At 37.1% G+C, this 20,841-nt stretch overlaps 2 protein-coding genes across 3 annotated transcripts in view; both read right to left on the bottom strand.

Moving 5' to 3' along the window:
• The window catches only part of LOC121428363 (valine--tRNA ligase-like), a 29,534-nt gene extending 22,583 nt beyond the window's left edge, over positions 1–6,951 (bottom strand). Inside the window, exons 1-6 of one of the 2 annotated variants that reach the window (XM_041624944.1) lie at positions 6,867–6,951; positions 6,502–6,762; positions 3,997–4,072; positions 2,562–2,662; positions 1,061–1,188; positions 51–215 (exon numbers count right to left, since the gene is read on the bottom strand). In XM_041624944.1, coding sequence (XP_041480878.1) covers positions 51–215; positions 1,061–1,188; positions 2,562–2,662; positions 3,997–4,072; positions 6,502–6,762; positions 6,867–6,923 — 788 coding nt within the window. In that variant the 5' untranslated portion in view covers positions 6,924–6,951. The remainder of the gene's footprint in view (positions 1–50; positions 216–1,060; positions 1,189–2,561; positions 2,663–3,996; positions 4,073–6,501; positions 6,763–6,866) is intronic. The other variant, XM_041624945.1, reaches the window with a different exon arrangement.
• A 4,762-nt stretch (positions 6,952–11,713) lies between these two features.
• Positions 11,714–16,566, bottom strand: LOC121428607 (elongation of very long chain fatty acids protein 6-like). Its single transcript, XM_041625364.1, has 2 exons — positions 16,299–16,566; positions 11,714–13,193 (listed from the first exon to the last, which is right to left on the bottom strand). The coding sequence occupies exon 2, from the start codon at positions 13,178–13,180 to the stop codon at positions 12,329–12,331; it is 852 nt and encodes a 283-aa protein (XP_041481298.1). The 5' UTR covers positions 13,181–13,193; positions 16,299–16,566; the 3' UTR covers positions 11,714–12,328.
• Between the last annotated feature and the right edge of the window lie 4,275 nt (positions 16,567–20,841).

Raw genomic sequence — 20,841 nt, forward strand, 5'->3', positions numbered from 1 at the left:
TAACAAACATCTTCATTACCATCTTCCCCCCCCCCTTCAGCCACACTCACTCATGTTTCCACTTCCAGACCTCCTCTACAAAGTTTTCTCGGCCGAGATCGTGTCTGGTGATCTTCTTCTCCCTCCACAGCTTCTTCTCCACTACCACCTGAGTAGCAATGCCTGCATGATCGCATCCAGGATTCCACAAACACACCTTGCCCTTCATGCGGTTCCTATTGAGAGCAAGGAGTGGATTATTATTAAATTATGTTCAAATTGGCAGTGCAGTGCACAACATACAGTTTCGATATACAAATTGGGAAATATTACAACATGCAAATGATTATGTATGAATGATAGTCAACATTTTAAGCACTATGAGACAAAATAAAAACTTACGACTTCTTGTTGCCAATGCAGAGCTGCCAACCTGAACAAGAACATTTCAGTATTTTTAAAGCTAAAAATCAGTATTTTGGTGAGGAAATCAGTATTTTCAAAGAAATACCATAGGACAACACATGAGACTGAAACTTGAGAAATCAGTATTTTGCATGAAACCATCAGTATTCTTCTCATTTTTCAGTACTAAATACTGAAAATCAGTACTACTTGGCAGCTCTGCCAATGTAACAGAAAATATTGTCCCTCTCCCCAGCACTCTTTTTTTTTAGTCTTTCAGTAAATATCTATTTCAACTATGAACAAGGGGGGATCCAAAATAATTGTACTGAGTGAAGAATGAGTGGTTTTCTTGATTTGAGGTACAGATAATGTATTTAGAAAATAATTAGAAATCTGAACTGCTTTTCTGGCCTTAATAGACTATAATTATGGTGATATTTAAATTAAATTTGTGCCTATTTGAGAAGAAAAATATTAATCAATTTTGAAAACAAGAAAATTTCTGAAATGCTTTACCACTGCATTCAAATTGTGGAACTTTTTGAAAATATTGTTTTCAAATATAGAGATGTGAAAATGAAGAGTAACAGTGCCAAGAAATTGTTGCCCACTTGTGTAGGGGGAACTGATTTTACGTAAACCCTTAACTTGTAGTGCGTTCTAAGGTACTGACCATCTTGTGAGGGCATCTTCAACGGCATTCGTCAAGGCGTGGCCGAGATGCAGAGACCCGGTCACATTGGGAGGAGGAATACAGATCATGAAAAGATCCTCCTTCTTCAGATTTGTCAAATCTCTACCCTGCAAGTAATGAGTTTGAAAATTCAAACCTTTTGCCAGGTTTACTTGCTAACATACACAAACTGAACATAGAGATCTGGGGCCAGCTCAGTTGCAGAAAGAGTTACGATCAAACTTGAGCAATATAAGGCAACTCGATGTTCAAACCAATAAGAAGCACCTATTTTGAGAAAGCTCTTGGTATTTGTAGGTGCATTTGAACACAACTCTTTCTGCAATGAGCCCCTGCGGCCCGTTTCATAAAGGACTCGCAACTGTTGTAACTTTGCCTTAATGGCAACTACCATGGGAACAGGGCTCAGCAACCAATCAAAATCAAGGTTACCATGGTAGTTGCCATAATGGCAAAGTTACAACAGTTGCAAGTCCTTTATGAAACAGGCCCCTGATAATGGAAAAAAAATGAAAAAGAGAAAGGGATAGTTTAAAGCTAACTTTGAAAGGTTTTCATTCTTTCTCCTTCAAATCAATCCAACAGTAAAAGTTGTAAAGAAATTCAACAAGAGTCAACACTCCCTTCATGAAATCATGGAGTGCATTGCGTAAATGGGATTTTGCCTTAGAAAGTTTTTAAAATAGCACATTATTAGCCCCCCCCCAAAAAAAAAAAATTATATAATTGATAAACTTGACAAATTCAAGACTTTGAAAAGACAGATCAATACACATTCATCATATGTGTTACATTGTCACATATTAAAGGTCAAGTCCACCCCAGTAAAATGTTGATTTTAATAAATAGAGAAAAATCAAACTAGCATAACGCTGAAAATTTCATCAAAATCGGATGTAAAATAAGAAAGTTGTAACAATTCAAAGTTATGCTTATTTTCACAAAACAGTGGTATGCACAACTCAGTGACATGCAAATGAGGTAGATGATGTCCCTCAGTCACTATTTCTTTTGTTTTCTATTGTTTGAATTATACAATATTTCATTTTTTTACGGATTTGACTATAAGGACGAACTTGACTGAACCATATAGCATTTAACAATGCTGATTCAACATGTTCATGGAGGAAATACCCATTGCTTCACTTGACAATGAGGAGAAAATTAGAATATTTAACACTTCATATAATAAACTACAAAAGAAATAGTGAGTGGATGACGCCATCAGTCTCCTCATTTGCATACTGACCAGGATGTGAATTTAACTGTTTTGTGAAATTAAGTGAAACTTTAAAATGTCATAACTTTCTTAATTCACATCAGATTTAGATGAAATTTTCAGTGTTATGCTTGGTGGATTTTTCTCTTTTTATTAAAATCAACTTTTTGTTGGGGTGGACTTGTCCTTTAAGGCCTGCACGTAAGTTAAAGTCACTATAGTGCAATGGCAAAATATTTTTTGAAGTACAAAGTTTCTTACTCCATATTCTGGCTTGAAGAAGCCCTGTTTTTCCCACCATGAATACCAAGCAGCTTCTACATAGGCAGGGCTGTAGGAATCAGGCAGGGCACCACTCACATCTGAAATGTAATTCAACCAAATTTAATTGAAGTGATAGAATGCTCTTGATGTTTGTATTATTAAGTACCATGAACTGAATTTTCATTAACAATTTAAAACCACTATCTTCATCATCACCATCATCATCATCTTCACCCCACTACCACCAACACCACTACCACCACCATCATCATCACCATCACCATCATCATCATCATCATCATCATCATCACCATCATCATCATCGCTTAGTAGTTCAGCCAATAGGCCTCCTAACCATGGGGGAGTACATTCACTTGTGCCATTGCATCATTAACCTATAAGCATGCATCATGTTTTATGATGGTTTGTAAAATCACTTGAAGTAGGGACAGTGATTTTCCGCGATCGCGGAAAACGGACGGAATTCACGGAAAGGGCCTTTTGAAACGGAAAGTGGCATTTCAAACGGAAAATCACGGAAAACGTATTTTCCCTCAAAATACACAGAATAGCAACACAAATTACTCCAAAATCACAACAAAATGAGAATATTAAATGGCCACAAAACCCCAGAAAACACGATCTCACTTCGCTACAATCATGACAAATTCACACATCGTGACTGCACTCGACATCAGCACACTCGATTGTACCCCGTACCCGGCCAAGCCGGGTTGGGCGCTTCACTGCACTGTATGTATATCATATTGTTCAACTACACGGTCGTGTGTTGCCGCCCTCTACGTTTGAAGATGTAACAGTACGATATCGTGGTCTTAAAATCCAAGATGGCGGATTGGCAAACGCCGTTGACTGATGATAACGATGTCAAAAATCCCCCAAAACTATCGATGAAATATCATTTCACCGTGAAATAATGCTAATAATGTGAAAGGTGAGGATGTATGCATGCTAAATTTCGTTGTAAAAATATCATATATACCCGCATAGATCCGATTAGAACGGATTCTATTGTGTTGTTGGTACAGTAGCAGATACAATTTTGACCAGTGCGAGTGTACGGTACGTGTAATTTTGCTATTCAATGTGGAAACGGAATTGTCACTTTTCCGTGTGTACAAAGTCTATGGGGAAACGGAATTTCCGTTTTCTGACATGCTGAAACAGAATTTGAGATTTTCTGAAACGGAAAAGGCAATTTTTTGAAACGGAAAATCACTGTCCCTATTGAAGCATCATGAATTTACATGTAATTGTCCATTGTCTATCATATCATCACTGAGAATAAAATGCTTATAAATAATTTGATTTATATAATCAAGGACATTTTTTTCTTATAAATTTGCCCAATAAATGAGTAAGAAATATGTGCTTCCAGGTAAAATGAAAAAAATAATGAAAGTTACCTTACCTTTTTTCTCTCCCGGTGGAATATTTTTGTCATAAGTTATTGCAACTTTTTCTTTCTTCTTCTTATCCTTCTTGCCCTGTTTGAAACAACAAACAGAACCAAAGACAAAGTTAAAGAAACTTTTTTTTCAATAATTATGTTGTGCAACTGAGTTGAGTAAGAAAGAAATGAGGAAATACCACAAGTATATCTGAGGGAGGGGCAGGTAATGGGGGGAGGGGGGCTGAGCGTACCTGACCACTGTCGGAATTTGAAAACTTAAAAAATAAATAAACAAGTGGAGTGCCTCTGTCAGTCTCACCTGCATCACATGATTCAATATATAGCAGCAGTGCTTACTTTGAAAACTACTATAACATAATTATTCACAAAAAACACAATTCATATGATATCCTATTTTCATTGACTATAAATGACATTTGACCTTGATCATGTGAAACTTGTCAGTGATACATGTCGCCCCCCCCCCCCCTTACATCTACATTTTATAATCTATATCTATAAACTTTGAAAGTTATGACAGCAATCTAATACTTACCTCCAAAATGGCCAAAGTTCATTGACCTTAAATAACCTTTGACTTTGGTTTATGTGACCTGAAACTTGCATGAGATGTTCAGTGATACTTGATTACTCTTATGTCCAAGTTTCATGAGCTAGATCAATACACTTACAGAGTCATGATGGTAATTCAATAAATACCCCTAACATGGCCAAAGTTCATTGACCTTTGACCTCAGTCATGTGACCTGAAACTCTCACAAAATGTTCAGTGACACTTGATTATTTTTATGTCCAAGTTTTATGAACTAGACCAATACACTTACAGAGGTATGATGTTAATTCAACAAATACCCCCAACATGGCAAAATTCCATTGACCTTAAATGACCTTTGACCATGGTCATGTGACCTAAAATGCCCACAGGATGTTCAGTGATACTTGATTACTCTCATGTTTAAGTTTTATGAATCAGATCCATAAACTTTCAAAGTTATGATGGTAATTCAACAAATACCCCCAACTTGCTCAAAGTTCATTGACCCTAAATGACCTGAAACTCAGGCAGGATGCTCAGTAATACTTGATTACCCTTATGGCTAAGTTTCTTGACGAGTGGATACCATACGTGACAATGGGGATTTGAAAAACACTCTAAATAAAAAGGTATTTTCCATGTTCTGAAAATGCACCCCTTAACAAGTATTGGCTATACTAACTATAGAACGAGATCTGTGGCGATCTCGATCATGCAATACTTTATAGTCCTATTATGAATATCCATAATTAGAGCTGCGATATGTGCATTTTGCAATGTTTTGGAATCGGCAGTGAAATAATATATGTGAGGACCCCCACTCCGACCCCGATACTGGCTACAAATCACGAATTTTTAGACTAACCAGAGGATAGATGGAGTGAAATTAGAATGAAAAGTAGAAGTTTTTATTCCTTTTAAAATCATGTTGGTATGGTAGTGGATCATATTACCGAACACTTTTCATGAATTCAATCACATCAAACACAATTATTCTCATAAAATTCACCATAAATACACAATTACCTACAAAATATAAATATTTAAATTTTGGGGAGAAATTGTTTTTCCTTTTTACGATATTAGCTTCCTATCAGACCCCTCTTCGCATGTGAAATATTTTGGTCACTTGAAAAAGGTATTGTATTACCGAACATGTGTTTTCTATGGGAAAAGTTGAGAAAACAACAAAATTACTGATGAGCTATTTGTACATTTTATTATTTTTAGAATACCGGTATTAATACTTTGAAAATGTGTTTTTGAACATTTTTCATCATCTTTCTATCCAGGTTCCCTTTGGAGGAATTTTGCAAAGTTTTGAGTGTATGAAATTATTTTCTGACGCTACAATGCGCGCATTCGGTAATACAAAAATGTCAGAAATCAAATTTGATGTCTGCTGTGGCTACAACCACTTGTTCACTGCTACCACCCTGCCTGTGGGGAATCTACAGGTAGGACTATGGTATGCCAATGTTGTACAGAGCACACACTTTAAAATATCATTAAAATATCACTTTTGTGACCAAAATTACTAATTTGCATACAGTTGCAATTTATTTTTCATTAGTAACTTGGGAATAATTTTTGTATTCACCAGAGCGCTCAAAACTTGAAATTTGGGCATATTTTCTTGTACGCCCTCTATTGGTGGAAAGTAATATGGCAAGAAAATTTTCATTTTTTGATCTCTAATTTTAATTAAGAAAAAAATAATTTAAAGAATCAAATTTAAATAAGAGTCAAGTTGTATGAATAATAGGTGTAATGGAAACTGTCGGTGTAAAAAAATCAAGCATTTGCCCCAAAGAAAAAGAGAAAATAAGCCAAACTTTGCCACACATGGAGATATATAAAGTGAGAACAACTCATTCATTGAATGAGTGGCTACAAGTACAACAACTTCTGAGACAGAGAAGTTGTAAATAAGCCAGACTCATAAAATTTGTTTCAGCCGTTCTTACCTCTCCACCCTTATTTTCCTGTTGAGCTTGCTTTTCTTGTTTTTGTTTGAACTTCTCCAGCTTTGCCTGTCTTTGTGCCTCCTTTTTCGCTTCTTTTTTCAGCTGAGCCTCTGTTTTCTCAACGGCTTGTCCAGCCGCACTGGCCCCGGAAGCTGGGGGGTTGGGGTCGCTCGTAGTCGTAGATCCCGCAGCGGTCGGCTGAGACTGAGCCAGATTGGGTGTTCCTTCGTCATTCCCTGCCATGGCTGTAACCTGTGCAAACTTCAAAATAATCAGGATTCGAATTAAATGACGATTCTATATATATACCAAAACGCCAAAGTAATGAATGCAATAACAAGCAAGATTGTGCAATTCATACTCACAAATTCACTGGTTGATTGAACTTGTTTGTCTGACACGCGTAATAAAAGAAAGTACATCCGAAATAACTCGGGCCCCTATGCCAATTTGTCTGTGTACGTTATGTTCGTATGGCTCCATAGATGATATCCGATGTATTTCTTTGCGAACACGCCTTTTCTGATGCAATCTTTCCTGCAGGCGACCCCGCGACCAATCTTTTTTTTTAAATTTATTTATTTACGTTTTACTTTTTTATTTGCTTGCTAAAAGTCGAATATAGTTTCATTGAAAAAATAGGCTTATAGGGCCTGTAGGGTCTACACGAAAACTCAGCTATAGTGGCTATGCTATATGGACTCCTTGGGGGCGCCGGCCTTCTGCCCCCCCCCCCCTCTAAAAAATATTACGACTAAGAAAAAAAGAGAATTAAAATCTATCACAAATTTAGATTTGTGTGCTGATAAGAATGTCGATTCTTTTTTGGCCCTTCAAAATTTTTGGTTCATAAAATAACGCCGCTGTGAAGTTTTAATTTCTTGTAAGGGAAACTCATTCTCATCCGTTCTCATCTTATCAGTTACTAATCGTGATATAGCATTTATCTAAATCATATCATAAAATAGTAGTATATTGAGTTGACCATTACCTTTTCATCTGAATATCTAAAGTGTCTAATAACAGGCCGATACTCTGCAATAGGTATTATTCCCCGGGGGGCCACTTCCATTCACGAGTGGATACCATGCGCGACCATGGGGTCTCGAAAAGCACCCTAAACACGTAATTTCCATATTCTGAAAATGCACCCCTTAACAAGTCTTGGCGTGTGAAACCCTACCCTTAACAAGTATTGGAAAGCCAAAACAAGTATTGGATACTCTTGGCAAATATTCCCTGAAATGAACCCCTAAACAAGTACAGGAATGTTTTATTGTTACGGGTCCTTCGGTCGTCTCCTTTACCTTATTTGGTTTAATACGACCCCACCTTCTACACCTCCCGCAAATCGGACTCTAAACACGAAGTGTTGGGGCAAAAGGACATGCTTTATAAAGCATTTTAATTTTGCTTTATCATCCCCGCAAATTTGACCCTAAACACGTAATTTTCCTAGCGATATAGATACCTTTTTTTTTTATTATTTTTGTGTTTTTGACACCCTTATCACTTTACGTACGTAACGTGCCCTATCGTGAAAAAAACATCTTTTTTTTGGTCGCGCATGGTATCCACTCGTCAATGTAAGTGCCCCCCCCCCCGTGTATTATTCTAACTAGTTGCCGATATTATTCTGAATCTGATAAAAAAAAACTATACGCATTGATATGCGCCATCGAGGAAGCATAAACAAATATCAAAATAATATTTATTGTTGGACAATTAAACGAATAAATTTCCACAAGCAATTAATGGTTTGGCCTAACACAGGCGCTGGCGGATCCAGGGAGGGGGGGGGGCACATCCGGCTCGTACCCTCCCCCTTTTGACATGCAGCATAATCAAAATTTTTAATATTAAAAAAAAACGCCCCGCAGTAAACAAATTTTTTTATGAAAATTACTACGAATGCAGAAGAAAACAACAAATCAAATTTAAAAAAATAAAATAAAGCCTCTTTTTCTTCAAAAAATATTATTTAGTCAATTAAAACGGTATGGTATAACATATTGTGTGAATTCTCACATAGTGAGTGAGGCATAAAAAGATTGACCCCTTTAGTATTCTCTTTCATTGTTCATATCTCTTTGATTCACGATTTGAATTTCATTGATGAAAGGTATGATTCAATCAACTACTTATTGCAGGAAACCCATATTAAAAAGCTTTGCTTTACATCAGTGGGTTCCTTTTATAAATTTCTGTGTATTTATATTTTTGTTGGTTTTAATTGTCTTACATTGTAACAATAAATCAATCAATCCATCAATCAATCAATCAATCAAGCAATCAATCAAGCAATCAATCAATCAAGCAATCAATCAATCTCGATCTTTATACGGACGATTTGACTAATAACAATTTTCCCCTCCTCCCACCCTGCATGGTCACTTGTCTTCCCCCACTTCTTCAATTTGGCTTTCTTAATTTCCTTCTTTTTTCTTCTTTTGGGTTTCTTCCCCATCCCCCTCTTTTTTGTCGCCAATTGAGGGTCGTGCCCGTCTCGACCCATAGATTCATAATGTTGTTGAAAAATTACAACCGATACATACATCCTTTCTTCTCTCTCTCTCTGTTTTCTTTTCTTTTTATCTACATCTCTCCCCCTCTCTTTATTTACTTTCCCTTCTTTTCCTTTATTTTTTCTATCTTTCCTTTATGTTCTCGCTGTACTTGTTTATCTCTCAATTACTACAAGGGACAAGTAATCAGAGTGAGGTCTTTTCGGATCCAGACTGCTTCATTTTTACCCAACCCCACCCCCTTCCCGATATAGTCCAGATTAGACCTTGTTGTTTGGAAGTGCCCTTTCCCAAAAGCTAACATAGAGGGCACATGTCTCCCAATCTCTAATCAGCGACAATCCACTCATCTTCGCTTGGTGGGGACGGGGTGGGGATCGGAGCGAAGATGAGTGGATTGTCGCTGATTAGAGATTGGGAGACATGTGCCCTCTATGTTAGCTTTTGGGAAAGGGCACTTCCAAACAACAAGGTCCAATCTGGACTATTCCCGATATGGAAGAGGTACTGACAGGAATTCGGTTCGGCACGGATTATTTCTTCCCTCTTCGTTACAGTAAAAATGCTGTTTGAGATTTTATACAATGCTGTTCTACCATATGAACCTTACAGTATTTGTTTAACCGTTTAAACAATCATGTTTATTATATTGAAGATTTGATATTGAAAATTAAACTTTGTTGCTTAAGATTTAAACACTTATTTAAACTGTTTAAACAATAAGTGTAATATAGGTTCATATAGTAAACAGCCTTGTTTATTTTCTTTTTACTGTGTTAAAAAGCGCGCGAAAGGGGAAAAGGAATTTCACTTGTACTTTCCCCTTTTTCCTTTTCAGTTCCCTTCCACTTCTTTCTCTCAATTTGCCTTCTCTTTCTTTCCCCTCTCCCCATTTCCCAAATCCTGCTAATTGTTTTCCTTCTCTTTTTCTTTCTCTCCCTTCTTCTCTTTTATACAGTGCGTAAAAAAAAAACGGGACAGATTTGAAAAGTCTATAAAATTTTTGTTTCAAATTATGATCGCTATATTTTGGTGTCAATAAGTGCTCTGGAGTCTTATCCTTCAAATGCCATTAAAATAATTTAGTTTCATTCATGCTTGAGCGAACACGGAATGTTTTTGTCTTGGGTAAAAAAGGAGGCTTGCGCCAAGTGGCATAAAATGATAAATATGATGGTCAGACTTCTTGCTAATCAGCAGACTTCCTCTTAACCTTTTTTATATCTTTGCCATAATTTTCGAATTATGCGGTCAGAATACATTTACAAATCTACTTATTTGCTTGCATAGTTCTGTTGTTCCTTTTCAATATGCTCTCTTTAGGCAAGAACATTGTTTTTAACCAAAGTATGGAAGATCGAGCGTGTTTTTTTTCAAATCCTAGCTACGAAGGTAGTGGTGCCTTTGAACAGTGGCATACTGAGGGATACCCTGTATATACGGTCATATTGCCTCGGAATGATTATCAGATTGTGAAAAGAAACTAAATGTGAAAATGTCAAATGTAATTAATTATCACACTACAGGTGTTTGAAAAAAAGACAATAATAAAAACCTTTGAGAGGATTTTTTTTATATAGTTGGTCCAGAGGTGCAACTCACCCTGTACGCTTTTCCATTAATAATGGATACTTGATTGCATAAAAATTGTTATAAACTATAGCCTACTGATAAGGCTCCTGATAACTGTGCTGGCCGTTTCAGTCTGACCATGCCATCGTCGAAAGGTTCGTCGGAGAAGGGGACGAGTCACTCACAATATTAAAGGACAAGTCCACCCGAACAAAAACTTGATTTGAATAAAAAGAGAAAAATTCAACAAGCATAACACTGAAAATTTCATCAAAATCGGATGTAAAATAAGAAAGTTATGACATTTCAAAATTTCGCTTCATTTCACATAAACAGTTATATGAACGAGCCAGCTACATCCAAATGAGAGAGTCGATGATGTCATTCACTCACTATTTCTTTTGTTTTTTATTGTTTGAAATATGAAATATTTTGATTTTCTCGTCATTGTCATGTGAAATGAAGTTTCATTCCTCCCTGAACACGTGGAATTCCATTATTTTAACATTTTGTGCTTCAGGCAAGGAGGTCCTAATCGTCAAATTCGTAAAAATTGAAATATTGTATAATTCAAACAATAAAAAACAAAAGAAATAGTGAGTGAGTGACATCATCAACTCTCTCATTTGGATGTAACCGGCTCGTTCATATAAGTATTTTGTTAAAAATAAGCGAAACTTTGAAATGTCATAACTTTCTTATTTTACATCCGATTTTGATGAAATCTTCAGCATTGTGCTAGTCTGATTTTTCTCTTTTTATTCAAATCAACATTTTTCTGAGGTGGACTTGACCTTTAAGAGAATGTGCTGCTCATGATCAGATTAGAATGTCCTATTCCAGAAAATCCAAACAGTCACAAGGACAGACCTCTCCATATGACTTTCGAATACAGTATATATTAAAAAAAAAAAAAAAAAACACACACACACAGACCAGAGAGAGAGAAAAAAGAGGAACATATAAACACCCTTAAAACAAATCAGTCAAATTGACTAAGACCAGTAGTCAGCTGGGAGCAACTGATATGGCAATCACTGATAATGGCATTTCTGACATATATATCTAGTCAGAAATAACTCTGTTCTAGTAAAATATGACTAGAAAATAGTCAAATATGACTAGGATAGCAGTCGCACCCAGCTGACCCTATTAACTAGTCATTTTTGACTGATTTGTTTTTAGAGTGTACGGGTCATGTGACTGTCGATCGAAGACGTAATAATTTTTCTAACCCTCCCCCAACTCCCACCATTCAAAATACTCTGGTTCCGCCCGTATCAACAGGTAATATACCATACAGTGGATTATAGGTCGACAACATTGGCACTCATAGATATTTATGACAAGAAGAACCAGTAGCCATATGCATGGGATGAGCGACTGTGACGTCACACTTAGTCATCCTATTAGAGCGACATAGGCCTTGTAGGATTCTGAGGGGCCATCGAGGTGCATGTGTTGCAAAACTATGTAGACAGGTTGTAACGATTCACAAAATTTTGGGTCGAGTCGAGTCATTTGAATTAAGGGTTCAAGTCGAGTTGAGTAAGTCGAGTCACTGTCAATCGGGTCAATGGGATCGAGTCACTGAATACTGACTGGTGGGTGACTCGAGCCATGACTTGATTACAACCCTGATTTTAAAGGATCGGAGTCTAAGAAAAGACAGGTTACTATATCTCCAGATCTCATCCTAGTTTTGTGTTTTTAGTCACTCAATGTATAGGTTACCGATCTTTACGTGATTCGGTTTTAGGTGGAGATCGCTCTTGTCGAGTTCCTTTCACGATATACGACTTCACAAAGAAGTCAATAAAAAGCAGGCAAATGAAGCCATACCCGAAAGAACCAACTACCACTCCAAACAGGTCCAACTCGCAAGGATGTCCTCCAAGGAAAAAGATCCACGCTGCGTAGAACTGGACATAGGTTCCAATAATGAGTTGGATGATTTGAATGGTTGTCAGGATCATGGAGAGCTTCTTTGGCACTTGGACACCAAGAATCCGAAGGACATAGTAGGAGTACATGAGCGAGTGCACATAGACGTTCATCAGAGCTGAGATGAAGAGAGTGGGGTTGCTGTAGGCGAAGGTATGAAAGCCGACTAGAAATGTAAGGATGTGGTGCAACCAGTGGAGAAGTATGAGTTTTGATTTCCTGAGGACTATGAAGACAGTGTCGCCGTACTCCGCCACTTTGCTGAAGGCGAAAAGCAACAGCCAGAATGCTGAAAGACCTCCGCGTTTGTAGTAGTTCGGACCACAGACCAGTGAATTCCACATCTCCTCCGTTGACACTAGATTCGATGCAGCAATTGTAAGCCGCCAAGCTGAAATCATGCTGAATACTGACAAGAGTGAGTTCCAAACTATCAATGGCGTTCGCAGGTTGAGCTTTTCGCGCGTCTCCATAACTTTGGCGCCACGGAAAATCATGGTAAGGTAGCATCCAGTGCAGACGATCCACAAAACCATCCCTTCCCGCCGCATCCACAGTTGCCATGGTAATGGGTCAAAGAGCGTCTCTATTTCCCATGGTAATGTGAGGGCCTCAAGCCCTGTAGAGTTGGTGAGCATTATAGTCCAGTATCTAATTGGGGCGACATAAACATCAAGAAATAAATGTACGGATTATTCGTGTTCAAGAATATTCTCACATTGACACATTAAAAACGCTGTTTAAGATTTTATACAACGCTGTTTACTATATGAACCTTACAGTAGTTGTTTAACAGTTTAAACAATCATGTCTAATTTATTGAAGTTTATATATTGAAAATTAAACTTTGTTGTATAAGATTTAAACACTTGTTTAAACTGTTTAAACAATTAATGTAAGGTTCATATAGTAAACAGCGTTGTATAATTTTTTTAAACAGCGTTTTTACTGTGCATTGACACAAGCAATCATACAAGCATTGGCGGCGGAAGGCAAAAATTTTAGGAGGGGACAACCAAAAAATTTTTGACAAGCAAAAAAAAAAAGTTCTCAACCCCAAAATTTTAGTGGGACGTAGGAAAATAAATTGAAAAGCAAAAAAAAAAAAAAAAGGTCCCCCCCGCTTCCGCCGCCTATGCATACAAGCATTTATTTTCTCCACCCCCCCTCCCCCCGAGAGAGAGGGGAAGGGGAGGAGATGTAAGGCAGAAGTGTGGGTGGACTGAAAGTGATTAATCTAAATTAATTTATCCAAACAATGCTTATTGAAGTTAAAGGACAATTCCGCCACAGGAAAAAGTTGGCTTGAATAAAAAGACAAAAATCCAATAAGGATAACACTGAAAATTTCATCAGAATCGGAGGTAAAATTTAAAAGTTATTACAATTTTTTAGTTTACCCTAATTTCACCAAACAGTTATATGCACATAATTGTCGGTATCCAAATTAAGTGACTAATGATGTTACCCACTCACTTATTCGTTTGTATTATATGAAATATTCTTATTTTCTCCTCACTGTGCGGGGGAACAATGTTTTATTCCTCCCTGAACACATTCAATTGTTTTAACATTATGGTTCAGTAAGATGGTCCTCAATGTCGACTTTGTCAAAATTGATATGTTTTATAATTCAAACCGAATCAAAATCAAAAGAAATAGTGATTGGTGGTCTGATGGACATCATCGACTCTCTCATTTGCATGTCACCAAGTTGTGCATAATTCTGTGAAAAATAAGCGAAACTTTAAAATGCCATAACTTTATTTTACATCCAAATTTTATGACATTTTCAGCGTTGTGCTTATTGATTTTACTCTATTGACCTTTCACACTATCTTCCTGAAGTTGAACCCAAATCCATCCCGTCCAGTTCAAAACTAAAGGGCCAGTATTCTGAAGTCAGGTTTAACTTACACTTAGATTTAAAGTTGTGGTTTAAGTATGGATAGCCAATTGTTACATAAATCACTAACAGTAGAGATATCATATTTCAGCTCACTTTGCTCTCAAATCATTCATAATTGTCTAGGAAGTATAAATAGATGATTGTCTTCCCCATCGATGAATCAGGAAAGAGCACAGTAAAAATAAGAAACATAAAATTTTATAAAAATGTTAACACTCTGTTTGGCTTCCTATAATTTTAGCACAGATTTAGACCATGCAGGGTTAAGTTAAACCCGACTTCGGAATATGAGCCAATTAAAAATTTGAAACTTGCACGCATTCTTTAATTTTGCTGCGCATTGAAACTAAATATTTAGAATGTGCAAATCCCGGCCGAAAAACCTCTCTCTCATCTTTTCCCACAAAAAACATGGAACTAAAAAAAATATTAACTCGCGCTTCGCGCTCGCACTATTTGATTAAGTCTTATGAGATTATCATATAGGCCTATATTTATATTGTTTTATAAGAATAAACCTAAGAAGTGACTGTTAGGACTACCCCCGGGACAAACAAAAATCAACTATGAGCGGCCAATTGGGTAAATATGGATGAACCCCCCCCCCTATATTGGCGGAAGCTGGATCCGCCCCTGTTATATAAAATATTGAGCCGGCCTGTTCATGGTAGCAAGGCTCGAATTAAGAATTTAAAGGGGCAAGGCAATTTTTTAAAAGGGCACTTAAGGGAAAGGGCAGGCAGTTTTCACTTTATGGGACATCCAAGGCCACCAAAAAAGGGCATCAATAATAAATGCACTTTTCAATGGGGCACATGCACTGGATTACCGCAGGGCACCAAGGCCACAGCAAAAAAGGGCAGTTATTTTGGCCTTAAGTCTACAAATATATATTTGAAAGGGCATCAAGGCCATTTCTGAGGGCATCTAAGGCCATGGCCTTGGATTAATTCGAGCCCTGTGGTAGGATTTCAGATTACTACAGATCACGACTTCGATACAGTATGTATCTGCACACTGACCAGTCATCAGGGTCTATGATTTTGCAACAATTCGCATATCGACCATTTTAATATCTCCTTTTTCCAATCATCATGCAGGTACAGCCAACTACTGACATAAGAATACTATTATTTCCACGAATAGGTTGATAGGTTGATAACAGGGGCGGATCCAGGATTTTCAAATGGGGGGGGACACATTTTCCCACGTCCCCCCCCCCAAAAAAAAGAAACCCTAAAAAATGTTCATCCAAAATGTAAAGTCATCTCGTCCAAGGAAAATTTGACAAGCAAGGGGGGGGGGGGGCATTTGTGTTAGAACGGCAAATTTGCAATACAAATATTGATTATGCCTCTAAAAGGGGGTATATATTACAATTTAGTGGGAACTCATTCCTCGAAGTTCTTAAAAACCGCCTTATAACAGCTAGACTCCTCTACTGGTGAACCCAAACAACGAATGCACTCCCGAATCATGCGTTTTGAATGCACAATGTTCGGCGATCGAGCCCAATTAAGAGACACCAACTGAATGTATTGAATGCATATGGAAACCCCTATAATATTCCCTATATCCATCGAACAGAAATGGGTCTCATTTTTTTCTTCAAGAGTCGATCACCTGACTTCACAATTAAATATCTGAAGCATGGAAGAACTTGAACACTCTAAATAGTTTCTGGCGGTGTTCACTATAACTTTGAGTATATGTTGCAGAATTTTAACGGTATTGTCATTAGTGACCGCACACATGTGCCAGACGATAAATTAATAGGCCCTAGTTTTTAAAAATATTATGAATAATATTAACAGTCAGTAACCTTCCCGCGATCAAGATTGACTCACCTTTACCGAATTCGCGTTGCAGACGGAAGCTGTAACACTTGATGTTTAAACGTACAATTTACAAGTCAAAGAGATTAATTACTTGTCTGTAGGGCTTATATTACTCAACAGATCTTCCTCGTATGACTTTTGGACTCTCGTATATCCGAACGGTGACCTTTGGCATATATTTGACAATCCATTCAGATATGGTGTATACACACGTATACACACACTCAGCCTTAAGCCCCTTTCACAATTGGTCGCTTTGGTGTACCCATGGATGTGTAACAGAATTGTGACCAAATCATCGCAAACGATCGCACGGTACGGAGCAATTGTGAAAGGCAAAGCCCCTTTACTTATCAGCAAGGTGGTGTATGCGCACAACTTAAGTGCATTCATAGAGATGTATATATTGACTATACATCTCTATGAGTGCATTTTAATCTTTGTAAACTTTGACACGTTTTTTTTTTGTGTGTGCGTGTCCCGTTGAATAACTTCACCGAAGCATGCAACTAGTTAAAGGGGAAGTTCACCCTGAAGAAAACTTTGTTGTAAAACTAGCAGAAAAAATAGTAAAAAATATTGGTGAAGGTTTTAGGAAAATCCGTTAAAGAGTAAGAAAGTTATTAGAGTTCAAAAATATGGATTTGTGACGTCATAAACGAGCAGCTGCCCCATGTGTTATGTAATATAAAATGCATGAATTTCAAATTTTGTATGGTTCCTGATGACTTAATTTTGCTTTCTATTCATGATCTGGTGTAAGTGATTTGTCTATTGATATACAAAAGGTACAGTGAAAACCATTTTCAATTTTCTGAGAAAATGACAGTTCATTGATTTTTTACCATTCGCTATGTAGGAATGCTGCTCGCATATGACGTCACAAATCAAATAATTGAAATTCTAATAACTTTTTAATTATTTAATGAATTTTTCTCAAACCTTCGGCAATATTTTTTATTATTTTTTCTGCTATTTTTACAATAAACTTTTTGTCAGGGTGAACTTCCCCTTTAAAAACGACATATCGATATACCAGCATTATAGCGATTATTATGTGCGGATCGAACATCTCACTGAAGAAAACAATTAACTCCAGGGGGGGGGGCACATCCAGTCAACCCCCCCCCCGGAATAAAGAGAAGGAATGAAAGAGGGGAAATTAGAAGAACCGGGTGAGAGCCTTTAAATTGTAGCTAGGGCCCCTAGGGCAGGGATCGCTGAGCTCTATTTTAACTCTGAAAAATCTCTTTAATTATTCCATCTAATTTTTTTCCACAAAGGAGTGGAAGATGACCAAAAAAAAAGAAGAAGAAAAAGTACGATTGTGAAAAGACCTTAATTGCCTGCGCACCGAAATTTCCTTCCATAAAATTGAAGGAAATTAGGTGCAAATGGCACCGACTTTAAAAGTACTATCGCCATCTGTTGTCGAAAAACAAATTGTCGCCTATATACACATAGGCCTATTTAGAATTTAAAAAAGGCCTGCAGCATAAAAAAAATCGAAATTCTCGATTTAAGACGAAGGTTCGGACCCCAGCATGCAGTAGCAGCACCAGGGGGTGGGTGCATGAAAAGGAGGGCACTCATCCCCTTTGTGATAGTCCGGGATGACAGTTGCCCCCCCCCCCCAATAGAAACTGAAAAAAGAAGATGGCACTGAGTAGATGCTATTTTTATCCTAAACAAGATGTAAAGTGCTCAAAACAGCATTTCTCCCTCTATAATTTTGAAAATTTTCTCATGCGGTCACTGCATGTTAGCATCCAACGTATCATGCATGCTAAGTCTATAAAAACTAATGGCTTGACTTATCAGATCTTATAAAATGTATAGTTTTAGAACACATTACAAAGTTTTACCGAAAATGAAATCTTGTTCTAGAGCTCCGCTCCTTCATTAGGGACCGAAAATATTTTTTTAAAGATATAGGGTGCCACAAACCCCCTAGGCCTATTCCTGATTATACCCGATTTTATAACATTTACCTATATACGATCATAAGTGCTGAGAGCTAAAAAAAAAGGAAAAAATAAATAATATACGCACTCGTATCGATACAATTGTTTACTATTAGCAACCCATTCTCTTTATAGTGACTAAAACATCAGCTCGGAATCATTAAAGGACAAATCCACCCCAAAAAAAACTTGATTTGAATACAAAGAGAAAAATTCAACAATCATAACACTAAAAATTTCATCAAAATCGGATATAAAATAAGAAAGTTATGACATTTTGAAGTTTCGCTTATTTTTAACAAAACAGTAATATGAACGAGCCAGTTACATCCAAATGAGAGAGTCGATGATGTCACTCACTCACTATTTCTTTTGTTTTTTATTGTTTGAAATATGAAATATTTTGATTTTCTCGTCATTGTCATGTGAAATGAAGTTTCATTCCTCCCTGAACACATGGAATTCCATTATTCTAACATTTTGTGCTTCAGGCAAGGAGGTCCTAATCATCAAATTCGTAAAAATTGAAATATTGTATAATTCAAACAATAAAAAACAAAAGAAATATAGTGAGTGACATCATCGACTCTCTCATTTGGATGTAACTGGCTCGTTCATATAACTATTTTGTTAAAAATAAGCGAAACTTTGAAATGTCATAACTTTCTTATTTTACATCCGATTTTGATGAAATCTTCAGCATTGTGCATGTCTGATTTTTCTCTATTGATTCAAATCAACATTTTTCTGAGGTGGACTTGACCTTTAAAAAAAGTTCAGCTCGTACTGCTCCCTCACATCTTTTCTTTGAGATGATGTCTCCTCTCCGTGAGTCACTGCACATTCCCTTTTCAGGTCAGTATACTAAAATTTCAATTCGCGCTACGCATTTATATAAAGAAGAAACCAATTCCGTTCATTGCTTAGAGTGTCCAGTTATCATTTTATCAGCCCAGAATAAATCAGCTCCTGTTTGGATAAATAAGAAGCATAGACCGTTTTGTATACCGTTTTGCACTTGTATCGATCCCAACAGCCTCAATTAAGTCAATTATCATTATGATAAAAAAATAAAACAAAACAATTTTCTTTTTTAAAATCTGGAAGGCCAAGTGCCAAGGGTGCATGTCGATCGGCCTTCTGTTTTTTTTTTTAGGGGGGGGGGGGTGCGGGAGGGGGGGGGGGGCTGCCACAAATATCCTTCCTGTGAGGGATTTTTTCTTTTTCTTTTTTTATTTTTGCAGGAGTTTCTGCATTTTATTCATATATCAACAAATGAAAATAGAATGATACAATAACAATGACATAAATGAGTACATTTTGTGTGACAATCGAAAATATAAATAATGAATAAGGCCGAAAAATACATAAATGAAGCATGTGAAATAGTAAAGTGTGTAAAAATGCAGGGGCCAGCTATAATAAGCAGGTAACTGCTTGAAACAATAGTTGAAGGGATCGAGGGGGTCAATGAATTTACGAGTCATTTTTTTTTAGAGGGCTTGACATATGGCATGGCGTTGAAAGGACAAAATTGACAAAAATCAGCGAGCGATCGAAGCAAGCAAGCAAAAAATACCTTTTTATAGGAAAGGCTATATTGTTATAGGTTTTGACATGATTTAGGCGCGCGCAGGGCCAGTGGGGGAGGGGGTCATAACTTTCATTTAAGGAAGAAGAAGTACATATTGTAGCGGCTGTAGCCTTATTTGAGCTTCTTATCGCTCCTAGCACCCACTGATCTCTCCCCTACCTGGATAGGAACAATAACGCTGATTGGCCTATTCCGTGTTGAAGCACCGGAAGTTGGTACCTCCGCACGCCGAGTTCCCCCAAAAAAGCCAAAATCGGAGTAGAGTCTGGTACACGGCAATAGTGTCAATTATTAATTATACTTTCCAAATCAACTCTTATAACAGCACTTTTCAATGTGAATTTATACCTGATACAAATTTTAAGATGTCGTCCTGTGCCACGTATAATTGCACTTATTGTGACGACCGTGGAAACAGAGGAAATGGGATTACTTTTCACAGATAAGACAAGCTGGTGAACTGCATAGTTGTAGACTTTATGTAGTCCCATGTGCTCAAATACATGTGTGGTAATTCTAAATTACCAGAGCAAGTTTCCAAAACTTTAAAACTCCGGGGGGGGGGGGGGTTATCGATTGTTGTGATTTCTCTGGAAGAGTGATGAATTCAAACCATGATTCAAATAAATATTCAGTTTATTAATATTCACAAATGTCACCAAGTTTTATGAGTTTATCAATCATGTTTGGACAGAAGAATATCACGACTGAGACACGAAAATACTGACCGTGTATAGCATGTATTGTGAAACTTAAGTTAAGACTGAAAATCTGCCGTTTCGGAGGAGTTTAAAAAAAAAATTTTGCAAGCATAGATCCTGACCGAAATAGACTGATTTTTGGGACAAGGACTGGATCTACAAGGTATTCTGAAAATTGTTTATCTTTGTGAAAGGACAATAAAATTTACAAGCTCAGATAGGTACATGTACGGTATAGGGGGCTTATGTAACTTGTTGCATGTGAATTTGTGATATTTCTCTGTCAACAATAG

The sequence above is a fragment of the Lytechinus variegatus genome, chromosome 15 (assembly GCF_018143015.1).
Source record: "Lytechinus variegatus isolate NC3 chromosome 15, Lvar_3.0, whole genome shotgun sequence".
Taxonomy (NCBI): Eukaryota; Metazoa; Echinodermata; class Echinoidea; order Temnopleuroida; family Toxopneustidae; genus Lytechinus; species Lytechinus variegatus.